The sequence below is a fragment of the Anser brachyrhynchus genome (genome assembly GCF_964034855.1).
Source record: "Anser brachyrhynchus genome assembly, chromosome: 4".
NCBI lineage: Eukaryota > Metazoa > Chordata > Aves > Anseriformes > Anatidae > Anser > Anser brachyrhynchus.
Genome location: NC_137698.1, coordinates 41,761,501 through 41,775,824, shown reverse-complemented (window position 1 = coordinate 41,775,824; position 14,324 = coordinate 41,761,501). Strand labels below are relative to the sequence as shown.

Here is a 14,324-nt window from a genome sequence, read left to right as displayed (position 1 = left end):
GCTACCGTTTTTTATCATTGTCTGGGTGACAGTAGAAGCTGAGAGCACAGCACCATCAGTCCCAATCTAGTATCACCTGTGGCTACACTTGGGGTATAAAGAACGATTAGCAGTACCTTTGTAGTTTATAACTTGATTTTGATTATTTAAGACCACACCAAAGGAGCACAGTAATGAAGACAGTAATTCATCTTTTTAATGTTTTTTGTTGTTGTTTTGTTTGTTTGTTTTATTTGCTGCTATAGTATTTATGGTTTCTCTAAATGCACTTGTCAAATCATCTCTGAGTTAGCATCACTTGGCAAAATGATATTTTGGAATGGACAGTGTGTATGTACTTCATATAAAATAACTTCATGCTCTATAATGTCTCAACAGAAGCATGATCAGTGATCAGCAAAATGGAAATTAACTCATTCCTTTCTTATAAAGAAATATAATAAATTCATGGGAGATATTTTAAATTTAGTATTAATTTTATCATCAGAAGTCATTTGACAGCAGTTCTTTAAGACTGGTCTCTTGCTGTTGCTGCTTGTGCCTGGATCAAGAAAGGAAAAATTGTATACTCCTTCATTACAGAACATCACAGAGGTGGATTCTATGCAGTGTGGGTGGGAAGAAGCTGTAGACAGAAGCTGTAGACCTCTCTGCTGTCACTGCCGAAACAGAGCTTTATCAGCATAAGATTTTCTTGATTCAGTAGACTAGGAACACTTGATTCCTAAGAAGGAGATGATAGAAATTGCAAAATGCTTCTAAAAAGCCTCTCAGTAAAAGTGGGAGTTGGCAGAATATCTTAAAAGGGGGACAATTCAATCAAGGAAAAAACATGATTTAGAAAATAATATTTTAAATGTAAAAAATGGCTTTGCCAATAGAGATAACAACATCATCTTATGCGTTGAGATGCCGAGAGCTCAATAGCCATTTCAGATATATAAGTTTTTTTAAGACTAATTTATAAGGTTGTTTTTAAAATATTCAATTTCAATGCCATCAATGTTGTCTTAATGTTTTGTAATCATAATGTTGAATTTGCACTGCTCTCAGAACTTTAATTACAAAACTAAATTGTACTAATATCCATTAGGTACCTCCTAATTGAAGCTACATCATATGTCTGATGTGGCAGTACTAATTGGTATAATTAAATTCTAATATGCATCAGTAGACTATTAAAATGAGAGTTAAGAGCAGAGGAAGTCGTTTTGTGAAACTTCTCATATCTAAAGTATTCTTACAATGAGAAAGAATGCTGGCTGTACTTCTCACCAGTTTTAGTTTAAGCACCATGCACAAAATGAACCACTGTTTCACTGACCAATGTTCACTTTTCTTGAAGCATTATATGAACATATTCACTAATAATTTATATAACGCTCTTGTTATTTATTGCATTTCCTTATGTTTAGTAGCCTATGATGTTTGTTATGAGTCTTAAACTATGAAAGATTTGCCCACTTTGTTTTGTCTTTAAGTAACTGCCAAGTTGCTATACTGGAGTACGTGTCTCTTCTTTTCCTGTGTTGACTGAAATGGATCTTTTCATAATAATTCACCTCATTTCTGAGGTATGTCACCTTTAATTACTGCAGTTTAGAAATCAGAATAGCCAGGACTCAGAGCCACATATGAAGATCTTCAGAAACATTAAATGTGAATATTTTGTATGTATCTCAAAGGCCAGCTGACCAGGCTTCAGTCTCGTGATTTTACAAGCAGGAAATATCACTGTTCAGAGAAACCTCTCTGTTTCTTTCAGAGGTAAAGCTGGGAGTTCAGGTGCATGATAAGGTACCAACACCAGTGCCAGCAACCCCCCTGCCCTCCTCCTGAAGGGGAATTCAGACTTTTCTAGCAGTCAAAATCCATGGGCATTCCTAAGGTCTAGCTCCACAAATGGGAGTCCCATTGAATTCCTCAAGAATATAGTTAATATGCTACTTCATGGTATATACTTTTTATAAACAAAAATACCATATCAACATGCCTACAAGAAATGTATGTAGTAATCACTGGCCTTATGAAAATTAAATTAAATATACTGCTTAGTCTGGTTCTTCAGATAGTAAGCACTGTGGTAATCAAGGTATAATGTGCAATCTGCATGCTTGCTAAACTTGCTGTCAGAAGGAAACTATTCAGTCTTGCAGATGGGTAGGTTCCTTAGCCAGATACAGCAGACATCTATTCTCTCCTCCTTAAGATAAGCCTCATTCTTCTCTTAATACAGTAATCAGATGTTCAGTGCCAGTTAAGCAACCTTTTTCTTTTTTTTTTTTTCTTTGATGCAGTTTCACCTATTACTTTTAAAAATGATATAGGATGCTAGTACATCTTTTTCACTTTGGAACCGTTTTTGAAAACAAAGTTTTGTTTGTTTGTTTGTTTGTTTGTTTTTAATACCAATCTTTGGTATTACTTGTAGCAAGGGTACATCATTATTTAACACCATACAGTATTTCTTTTTAACTAATCCTTGAATTTCATAGTTACAACTATAACTTTACAAACTAAATTTTATTTTGTGAATCAGTCTTTTAAAGGCTGTCTTGTAGATCTAGAGAACTTTACTGATTTTATCTCTTTCAATACAGTATGATTTTCCACAAAATTTAATTTATAGCTGACAACTTGAAATTTATTCAGGAGGGCCTTAAAATATCCACTAAGCTGAACTTACATGGTATCTGGAGGGATAAGGGTTTTCAGCTTTGAATGAGAAACAAGAATTGATTAGCTTTCAGGATTTTAAATGAAGCAACGTGCAGCAGGAATGCCCAATCAATGAATTGTTTAATCAGCTGGAGAAGGAGTGATGAATACCAGCAATTCTGTCACCAGCTTTCATCATTATTAGTACTTTTTTTTTTTTTAAGCATGGTAGTTTTGTTTGTTTGTTTGTTTGTTTTGTTTTTTAATATTTTTCTTGACCATGGCATCTTTCTAGATGAGTTCTTGCTTTGTTTGATAGTGAAATCAGAAGGAATAGCATATTAATGATAAATAATGGAAGAAAAATTTTGGATGTTAACGTCTGAAAAATTATTTTTTCCTCTCCTGCTGTTATTATGCTGTTTCTATTTTCCTCTTTTACATTGACTGTCATTTAAAAGTGTTATTTTTTCTTTTATTTGCAATTCTCTTTCACTTTTATTTGTTTTCTCCTTTTTATTTTCTATTTTTAAAAGTTTACTTTTTTTTTTCTTTTTCAATAAAGATGAACTGGGAAAAAAAAACATTTTTTTTCCTAGCATATGAAATCAGAATTGGTGGCCAGAAGGATGGCAATGATGTCTTGTTCAGTAATATGGAAAATAATGCACAGACAGAATTATTACAATAATGGCAGATTTCATAATCAAAATGCCAGAAACTGGAAAATTGTAGTGCCTGTTGAAAATTAGGGAATCTACAATATTATTTGCTGATGGTTTTTCAATAGCCTATAAAATCTGTCATGCATCCTGTAACCACATTTGACATTCATAAAACTTTTTTGCCTCTATCTGCATCAGGATTGCTTTTTCAGAATTGTTATTGATATTTTAATGAAAATGCAGATTGAAAATCCCAATTGAGATTCCAGGTCCAAATTAAATGCAAACTGGAAAATATAAAAGTAAATTTGGTATGATTAATGAACAAAAGGCTCTAACCCATTTTCCACTTTCATTTGCTGGTTACTGTAGCTAATAACATCAGACCATTAAATTAAGACTTTGTGATTTCTGACATTATTTTTCAGAAGTACTCTATATTTTAAACATTATGAATATGCTAGTGTAAGTGAGAATTCTATATCTTTAATGGCAATGCAGTGTTATAACCAGATGTATTAAACCCTAGCCTCAGTTGCTGTCATAAAAGAAGAATTCCTGTTTCAGCTCAATAGCTGTCTACTTGTCTTTATTGGCCTTTTCTCTGCTTTAATATAAGTGAAACTGTTCAGGAGTGTTCAGGAACATCTATGAGCAGGGCATTCTGATATATCATGTGTGGCTTTGTTAAATAACATCAGAAATTCTATAAACCTGTTGACTGCAGCAGGAAGTAAAAAGTCAAAAAGTAAATGAACTCTAAACTAACCCACAGCTTCTGTATGCCTGTTAATAAATTTAGTTTCTTTAGCTATATCTTAGTAAACTAAGATGTATTTTGCATAATTAACATATATTATGATTTGGCTACATTTTCATATTTTCAAAATTGCAACCATCCTTATTTGAACATTGATCACAAGAAGGGATGTTCAAAGAGCTGGACCAACTGTTTCAAACCTTCTCAAATTTGAAACTCCCTGATCTGGATCATTTGTTAGATGCTTATGGTCAGCATATAGATAAAGAGTGAAAAAAACTACGTGGGATGAACAGCAGAACTGTTTGGTTTGGTGGTTCACAGCTCACAGCACAGTTACTGCAGTAAATTCTGTGATTCTGTGACTGGGAATATGGAGGACAGTTGCAGGAGAATCAGGCTGATTCTTTCCTAAGAGCAACTGAAGATATTCTGTGTGGAAAATATTGTAGAGTTCACTGAAGTCATCCAGAAAAGTTGGGAGGGGGGGAGGTGGCAACTGTAGATCCTGCAGCATGATTGCATACTGCTGAATGACAGCCAAGCAGACCCAGTGCCAAAACTGTTGGAAGATGGGTAGAAAGGAATAGATTTCTAGAGATGTAGAGAAACTTGTGTAGAGTTTGCTGAGTTCAGAATACCTCTGAAAATTAGTAGAGCAGAAAGCAAGTCGTACTTTACAAGGAAATCATTGGTATGGGAGATATATGTATTTTTTTTCATCTCTCTTTAGTTATCTCCTGTCTACCAGATTTGAGTAATCTGTGTTTAAGAGCCTGTATTGGTCTGGTTTCTATATGCTTTCTGTAATTCAAAAACAACAACAAACCTGTGTTAAAATTTTGAAGCCGTCTTTTTTGGGGGCACATCTCTTTCCAAAAGACATTCCATCTCAACGCTTCTGTTAACTCAGGATCCCAATATAGTAAATTCTGAAGAATTTGCAGACTAATATTAACTTCCCAGAAAATACATTGATTATCAAATATACCTTGCCTGAGGTCTTCCTTGTAAAAAGAAATTCAAAAAGCACTCATAATCCTGTAAATATGAGCTGTAAAGTGCTGTAATCTTACTATTAGCAGATTACTGAAAACAGTTCCAAAAAGTAATCAGGCAAGTTAACTAATAGATAATTTAAACATCAGATAAAAACAACCCCTCTTCTCGTTGGATTCCTTATTCAGTCTTAAATTGTGAATGTTGAATTTAGGTCTATGACAGCCAGCTACATTTAATATTTAGTTAGTCCTGGTAGGCGCTAAAAAGCTGCCCACTCCATTTTAATTCAGATTAATAGGACATGAGCACTCACAGACTGCCCTGGAGTTCTCATATGTTAGATGCTAGAAGGAAGTGAAACAAAACTTTTTATGTTCAAGAATGTGGATGGATCACATCACTTTCAAATATTCATGAATGAGCTATGTTTGGTTAATTCCAAAGGCATAAAAATAAGTGGTTTTATTCATCTTTTCATCATTTCACATTATAATCTCATTATGTGGAAGCCAATTGCTTTTATGTCTTTTTTTTTTTTTTAAGTTATTTTATTGCAGGAGGAGTTCTAAGGCCTCTGCAAGCGGCTGTGCTGCTGTTAAATTTAATGGGCTCCAGCTGTGCAAGGGTATTGTCGGGAAAAAAACAAAGAACAGAAACCCTGGAAGAATAAACAGGAAAACAGGATACTTTTTATGGGTTATTTGTTTATTGGAAGGATGTATCACTGAAGTGATAGATATGTGGGTTTTTGTTGTTGTTTTTAACAAGTGCTAAAAGCATACATAATTACATATGCATGTAGTGTATTGTTAAACTGCAACAGATAGAATAAGTGATAAGATTAAGGATCTATGGTGGAGTGACATTTAACTATTGAATATCCTTTCAGACATTCTTTGTCTTAAAGGGAATTGAGAATTACATTTTCCTACTCATTAGACAACTTGCATTCACAAGTTGGCTCAAAACGGAAAGCCCTTTGGCCCCTCTTTGTAGAGCTACAATCTCGTCCAACACCCATACTGTCACAGCCTTTTACTTGCTTCGTTGTATGCACAGAGCTGCATCGTTGGCTGCACCATATCAGAACCTCTGGCTACATAAAAGGTAGATGCTAACTTCTGCCTCCTGTAGCTCCTTATGCCTCCACATCTCCTTGTCTGAGGTAGGTTAGGAATTGCAGCCCAGGATAACATTGGCCTTCTTGGCCACAAGGGCACATTGCTGACTCATGGTCAGCCTTGCTGTCCACCAGGACTCCCAGGTCCCTCTCTGCAGAGCTGCTCTCCAGCAGGTCAACCTGCTGTAAAGGATTTCCTCCTAACGCTTAGTCTATCCTCTTTTAATTAAAGACCATTCTCCCTTGTCCTATGCCTTCGTACGGGTAAGAGGTATAAATTGTATAAAACAGGCCTGATTTATAGCCCAAACAATCCTTCTTTCATCTGAGAAACTTCCTGTGCAGCTCTGTGGAGAGCAGCCCATTCTGGAGCAGTCCGTTCCTGAAGCACTGCACTCTGTGGTACAGCTCCTGGGCTGGCAGTTCTCAGGCCGGCAGGCATTTTCTTCTGCCACAGCTTCAGGAGACTTTTTCTGTCAGCCTTTTTCCCGTTATAGCATGGTCACATTTATGGCTCCTCCCATGACCCACTTACCCAATCCCATGATAATTTCCCATCCCCCAAATGACTTCCATTTGGGTTGCTTTTTAAGGTTTATTTATTTTTCTTAAATGCCGGGCCTGGCCTGGCGGCCTGCATGGTCACTAGCCGCCGGCTCTTCCTGCTGTGCCCTGTGCAGCCCTGATGTGTCTCAGGTGTTGGCATTCAGTGGGGACCAGGGCCGTCTGTGCCCGTCCTGCTCCCAGTGCCATGAGAAGCTTCGGACAAGCTGTCGTGACATGGAGGGGCTGTGCTCCCTGCGCCTGGGCGAGACACTGCGGGACCTGTAACTGGAGGGGCTGCACCGCCGCCGCTGATGTTGCCGCCACCCTGGCCCCACATTGCGTTGGGCCCTTCCCCGAGGCTGGCGGGTCGAGGCGTTGCGTGGAGCGGGCGGCAGCAGCCTCACGACTGCAATAATGGGCCGCCAGCAGAGCGGGCAGGTGGCTCGGTGGGCGGCTCAGGGCTGGATGCACTCCCTGCAGAAGGAGTGCCCGCAAGGGTCCAGCCGAGCTGCGTCAGCCAGCGGGTCCAGACAGATGGTGCATGTTTCTTCTCTGGGGTCCTCCACTGGCAGCTCCTGGCATGGCTGGCTCATTGTGCCTGCAGCTGCTCTGGCGTGGAGGTGATTGTCGTCTACAGGGCACTGCTCTGATGTCAAGTGGGTATCAAGCGCCTCTGGTCTTCAGCAGCTCCCTCGCGGATCAACGGCAGTACCTCAAAGACTCACATCCTACCAGGAGCACCTCATCGCCTTGCGCCCCACCAGAAGGACCTGGATACCTTGCCTGAAACCAGAGGGATCTCAACATCTCACATGCCCCCAGAAGGACATTGACGTCTTGTGTTCCAACTGAAGGACATAGATGCCTCACCTGCCACCCAGAAAGACCTCACGTCTCTCGTGCCACAGGAAGGTCCTTGACGTCTTGTGTTCCACAAGGAGGACCTCAACGTCATGCCTTCCACTAGCAACACCTCCAACTCTCATGTTCCAGCAGTAGGATCTCGACCTCTCAAGTGCCACCAGCTGGACTCGACGCAGACTGGATGCTCGGGGCATTTATGACCAGCTGCCTTTTTTGATGCCATAGGGTGACAGTGACTCTCTGGTGACAAGGCTCTTGGGGTGCCCCTGATGGCAGCACTTAGGGAATTAACATGACTGTTGTGAGAAAATGCTGACATGAAATGGCTGCTCCACACTGACAGGAGCAATGTCTGCCAGGCTGGGGTCCAGGCCGGGAGCTTAGCCTTCAGCCTGGGAACTGCACCTGGGAGCCAGGGATGTCCTTGATGTGCAGCTGGATACCTGAGCACCAGAGACACCCTGAAGAGACCATTGAGGAGGACACAGCAAGAAACTGAGGAATAACTTATCACTAGGGAAGGTGAAAAAGAGCCTGGGCACGAGGAATTTGGCCCAAGAAAGTGGGAACATGAGAAATTAAGAGTTGTTTAAAGAATATCAGGAACATCATCAGTTATTGGCTGTCCAATGAGGATGGTAGAAATGAACAGCATCTCTTGGTTACCTGAAGTGGTGGTGTCATCATAGAATCATCAGAGAACCGCAAAATCACAGAATGGGCAGGGCTGGAAGGGACCTCTGAAGATCATCTAGTCCAACCCCCCTGCTAAGCAGGATCATTGTGCAGGATGGCATCCAGGCAGGTTTTGAATATCTCCAGAGAAGAAGACTCCACAACATCTCTGGGCAACCTGTCCCAGTGCTCTGTCACCCTCACAGTAAAGAAGTGCCCTCTCATATCCAGCCAGAGCCTCCTGTGCTTCAGTTTGTGCCCATTGCCTCTTGTCCTGTCACTGGGCACAACTGAAAAGAGACTGACTCCATCCCCTCGACACCTTTCCTTCAGAAATTTATATACATTTTGGGGACGAGACACTGGAGAGTTTTGGTTGATAGCAAGCTGAATATGAGCTAGCAGTGTGCTCTGGCAGCCAGGAGGGCCAACCGTATCCTGGGGTACATCAAGCACAGCACTGTTAGTTGGTCGAGATGAGTGATTGTCCCACTCTACTCTGCGCTGGTGCAGCCTCACCTTGAGTACTGTGTGCAGTTCTGGGCACCACAGTACAAAAAGACGTGAAACTATTGGAGAGTGTCCAGAGGAGGGCTACAGGGGTGGTGAAGGACCTAGAGGGCAAGACGTGTGAGGAGCAGCTGAGATCACTTGGTCTGTTCAGCCTATAGAGGAGGAGGCTGAGGGGAGACATCATTGCAGTCTACAGCTTCCTCACGTGGGGAAGTGGAGGGGCAGGCACTGATCTATTCTCTCTGGTGACCAGCAACAGGACCCAAGAAGTCAAGAAGTGAATGGAGTCAGGCTGCAACAGGGGAGGTTCAGGCTGGATGTCAGGAAAGGGTTCATCACCGAGAGGGTGGTCACGCACTGGAACAGGCTACCCAGAGATGTGGTCATGGCACCAAGCCTGTCAGAGTGTAAGACGTGTTTGGACTATGCTCTCAGTCATATGGTCTGAATTTTGGGGTAGACCTGTGTGGAGCCAGGATTTGGACTTGATGATCCTTGTGGGTCCCTTTGAACTCGGGATATTTTGTTCTATGATTCTATGTAGTTACTGTAGTTTCTTATTTCCCCCTTTCCTGCTCCGTTCTCTATGACCTGCCAGTCTGTTGTGTCATATTTTCCAGCAGTGTTTTGGTGGGGTAGATGTTTTAGATAACTGTGCCAACAAGTGGTCCAAAAGTAGGTGATCACAATGACTGATTCCTGGCACCTTGTTCTTGCTGAGGGGCTGCTGTTGTCTGCTGATAACATCTGCCATGGATAAGATATTTGTGACATTCAAGTGTGTTTGTCATGCTCATGTTCCAGCCTGAGTCCTCATCCTCACTTACATTATTAGGAATAGTTGGATCAACCCAGTGTAGATTATGAAAAAGAAAAGTGCGGTTAAAATAGTGTGTGTCTACTGGTAGAAGAAAGTGAGATTTGAAATTTGTGTTACATACTGATGTGCTTAAATTCACATACTAAAAATCGAATGCTTTTGAAGATACTGATTGCAAATCTGAAAAATCATATCGTTTCTACTTTTTAATAATAACCCCAAATGTAAGCTATTTCCTACTGCCTTCTCTCTGAACTTGATTCTTTTCTTCTATCTTACTGATTGAATAAGTTGATCTGGCACAAACTGAATATGAATGAGAGAATGGTGGCCTAATTGAGTGTTCCTTGTTTACAAGTTAACTTGGAAATACCGTGAAATATGTATCTTTTATATGACTTTTTTTTTTTTTTCATAACCAGTATTCCAAAAGGAGAAGTGCATCTTTGAAGTGCTATATGGAAAGCAAAGTTCCTGTGAAGCTCTTTGGCTTCAGAAGCAGTTCCAACATTGGACTGGAAGTGGCAATTCAAGACAGAATTGGACCATTTGATAGACCAGTAGATTTTCTCTTGTAGTTGGGCAAAGCAAATACATACTTCAGCACCTCTGCGTGTTTGAGTGCTTCAGGTTATGAGAGCATTACACCTACATATTCCACATGTGACATTCCCAGAATGGTATCTGGTGTTCAGCACTGGCCCTTTTTTTGTATCCAGTGTCATTTTTGTCATTGTTCATATTGTAAGTCTGTTCCAGTTTAAAAACATTGCATTAATGAGGTATTAGATTAGTGAGCAGACTAAACATATTTAAAATTTGATTTTTCCAGGAATTATAAAAATCTAGTGTATTTAACAGAGTACCACAAAATTCTGTTATCTTTTATGTGTAATGATGTGACTTCGAATTCCCTTTTTAAGAAATACTCATCATGAATACAAAATGCTCATCTTCAAACATCATCACAAAAAGATCCATTATTTTCAGTATGTTTGCTGTCTTTCAGCTGTGCTTTCTGGTTATTTTTAATGCTTAATCCATCATTTCGTGACCTTCACCATGGGAAAGGTAAATGTAAATCTTTCCAATAGCAAAGAAACAAATGGAATGAAAAAGAAAACTGTTTTGTTTTGACAGAAGTGTTAAAATTAAAGCATAGAATGCAAGGGTAAAGCTCTGCTCTTCAGAGGACTGTGCAGACTTCATAGTAATTATTCATTTTATATGCTTATATTTAAGGATAGATAGGCACGACCACATTCACACTTTTGTACCGTGTCAAGGGAAAGGTTGCAAATCTATGTGAAGCTTATGACTTTTTTTCTATATCCTTAACCTAATATTTTATTTTATTTTGTATTACAAATGAAACCAGATGATTGCTTGGGTGCAAGCAGGGAGCAGCAAAGACCCTTGATCATCTCAACAATCTCAACAAAATGAGGCACGACTCCATTTTACTGTGTTCATCTTTTGCCTCTATACTGCCTTCATTAATTGTGTTTCTTGCTTTTTTTTCTCCCTCCTCCCTTCTTTGCAAGGTGAGATACGGTGGATGTATTATGCTGCCTCTGAACTGTGAAGCCTGTTTCACTAACCCTGTTCTGTCATGGATCAGATGTGTGGAACTGAGTTTTGGTGACTGGGACTGTTTGAGGACTTTGCAGGGCTGATTTTTGCTGTCTAGCGCTCTCAGTCAGAACAGGGACTGTTCAGCCTAGAGAAGAGAAGTCTCAGTGGGCATCTTATCATAATCTATAAACACCTGAAAGGAGGGTACAAAGATGATGGCGCCAGGCTCTTTTCAGTGATGCCCAGTGACAAAGCAAGAGGCAATGGGCACAAACTGGAACACAGGAATTTCTGTCTTAATATCAGGAAACACTTCTTTATCGTGCAGGTGATGGGCACTGAAACCTATAACCCGGAGAGGCTATGAAGTCTTCCTCCTTGGAGATCATCAGAAGCTGCCTGGATGTGGTCCTGGGCAACCTGCTATGGGTGGTCCTGCTTGAGCAGGGGGGTTGGACCAGATGGCTTCCAGAGGTCCTGTCCAACCTCAACCATCTGTGATTTTATGATTTCATTCCTATTTTTACTGTAAGTATTGTTGACAATTCAAGTAGCTACCTGTGGGACATAAATGAGACATTTCTCCTATGTTAGAGCTGATAAACGGCTGTTTACTTTCTCCCCCTTCTGCCTGACATCCAGGGAATCCTAAATAGGGCTTTAAGTCATGAATATCTTTTGGCTGAATTTGTCTGGTTGCTGGACTTCTAAACCATTGAATTGCTTGTCCATTGCACAGGAAAGAGGCATACCTGTATGACTTGTGCAGCTTTGTTTCAACAGAAGTGGTGAAACATAAACAGGGTTTTCAGAATAAAGTTCCTTTTACCTTGCTGTGAGCTGGATACTATTTTTTCAGGACAGTCCTTGGCTGGTGAGGGTTAGGAAGGATATGGCCTGCACACTCATGCTTTTATGTCATTAGTGATGGTGAGTGCCACTTGAAAGCAACACTGCATCAACATGTCTGTGTTAGTTGTAGTCGTTGCCCCAATTAGATAATACTTTCTAAATCATTTCTAATTTGGATATTATTATCCATATACATGAAAAAGGAAAACTATCAGGATTTTCAGTTAAATTCTAAGAGAGCACAAAGTGGTGACCTTTCTTTGGAATATGGTCTTGACCAATTGGAATTTCCAATTTACAAAATCCAAAACTTTATATTCCCTGAATATTTTACTATTTTTCTTTGACTGTTTTGATAGTTTCTATTCATATGTTTCTCTTTTCCTACTTTCAGGTTTTAAGTATTCTTTGTATGTCAACTGTGTTCTGTCTCTTTTCCTTTGAACAAGGGCATGATGCCAGTAACACCTGAGTGTTGTGTTCTGTTTATTAATACAAATGGTATTTTTTTTAATTTTTTTTTTAACCTTTCATGTTTCCTTCTGAGTTTGCTTTAGTGTATATTGCTTTGTTTCCTTTGCCAGTCTACACCTGCATTGGTATCTGATGGAGATGCGGAAGGAGTGTGACCATTGTTCTATTTCCTTAGAGCAGATTTATTTCACTGAAACAGTCTCAATTACATAGGAGATCTTTCTCGTTTTGTGCTTAGTTTTGTAGAGCAGTAAGGGAATCATACCAGAACTTAAACATAAAGAAAGAATTACTTATTATTGCTATTATGCTTGATACTGTCCTTATCTTCACTTTCTGAATTCATAGCACTTGTTACAAATAAGCAAACCGATACAAAACTGATAAAAGTAAGAAGCCTGTTGACATTTTTGTATGCATGTTTGAGTGGAAAGGATAAAAAGGGACATTTCTCAGCAAGCTTACCATATAAAAGAAACTGTCTTTGACTAACAGGAATTTAGTTTTAGATGTATGAAGATGTTGGTGTTTCAGATGATATTCTCTCAGACTAGTGTACTCATCAAACATTGAGTTCAGGCTGAGACTACATAACATAAATTTTGTCTAATTTGAAACCAGAGAAACTGCACCACCGAAGTCAACAGAGTGTTGTCACTGAAGTTTATATAAGTTTGGTATATGTTGCTTCTTCAGCTAGGGAAAGCAACCAAATAGCTGCAGTAGTAGTTGAATAGTGCCCATCATTTCTAACTTCCTTACAGAAACATTCATTCTCTTATTAATCGTTTTTCTTTTCTTTTCTTTCTTTTTTTTTTTTTTTTTCCCTCAAAGGACAGAACTTGATCTTTGTGGAAGCTTGTGTCGTGAGTAATGTCATAGAAGGCTTTCTACTACGCCTCTGCTTAATGTAATGTGTGCTTCATTTCATGTTATTTATTTTTTATATCACCTTTAAAAACCAGTTGCCACTTTAAGTATCTGTTTCTTTAATGAATATGCTTTTCATTCTCTGGATATGCATCATCTCTTTTTCTCTGAAGACTATGTCAGGTGGAAATTAGATGACATCATGGTTTGTCTCAGGTGGAAATTAGATGATATCATGGTTTTTACCACTCACAAGGGTTCAGAGTAGATGTTAATCACTCTCATATTATCTGTCCGAAATAACAGCAGGAAATTTGGAAGTCCAAATTAGTTATGTATTAGTGAAATTAAAAGGGGGGGGAGAGCTAGGTTCAAACAAGTATTTTTATGAGATGTCACTGAGCAGCTAATCTAAAAGAGGAGGAAAGAAAGAAAGTGTCAAATAAAGACTTCAGATAGAAAATTAGAATAGCCACAACTGGTAGCCTGGTGGGGGAAAAGCAAGCAAACAAACAAACAAAACAAAACATTTAAGTGCTTAGAGTGCAAATCAATTTCCACCTACACATTTACCTAGGTTTCTAAAGTTCTGATACTTCCTATATACGATATTTTCCCCATTTGTTGAGTCTGTGTGTGAACCGTTGAGGCAGTTGAACTAATCTGTTTTAGTTCACATGGAATTAAATTAGGTGTGCTCACAGCAGCAGTGATAATACCCCCACTCTTGAAATAACTTTTTAAATGTTTCATCTGCATTTGCTATAGTATTGTTGTCAGTATCAGCTCCTATATTCAACAGTTTTCAAATGATAAATCATGGAGATATCTAAATTAGTCTTCTCTTTGTCTGAGATTTTCAAGAGGAGGATCCAGTAGGTGTTTTTGAACTTGCCTAGTGCACAAAGAGCACTGTGTTTGGCACAGAGT

At 39.4% G+C, this 14,324-nt stretch overlaps 1 protein-coding gene across 2 annotated transcripts in view; it reads left to right on the top strand.

The window, feature by feature from the left end:
- Positions 1-14,324, top strand: part of LOC308194076 (uncharacterized protein) — a 56,225-nt gene that overhangs the window by 31,715 nt on the left and 10,186 nt on the right. The window contains exon 4 of one of the 2 annotated variants that reach the window (XM_080589474.1): positions 11,527-12,562. The exons of the other annotated variant lie outside the window; for it this stretch is intronic. Within the exon in view, the coding sequence (XP_080445600.1) occupies positions 11,527-11,540 (14 nt within the window). The 3' untranslated portion in view covers positions 11,541-12,562. Of the gene's footprint in view, positions 1-11,526; positions 12,563-14,324 lie in introns of those variants that run through there. 2 annotated transcript variants of the gene reach the window in all.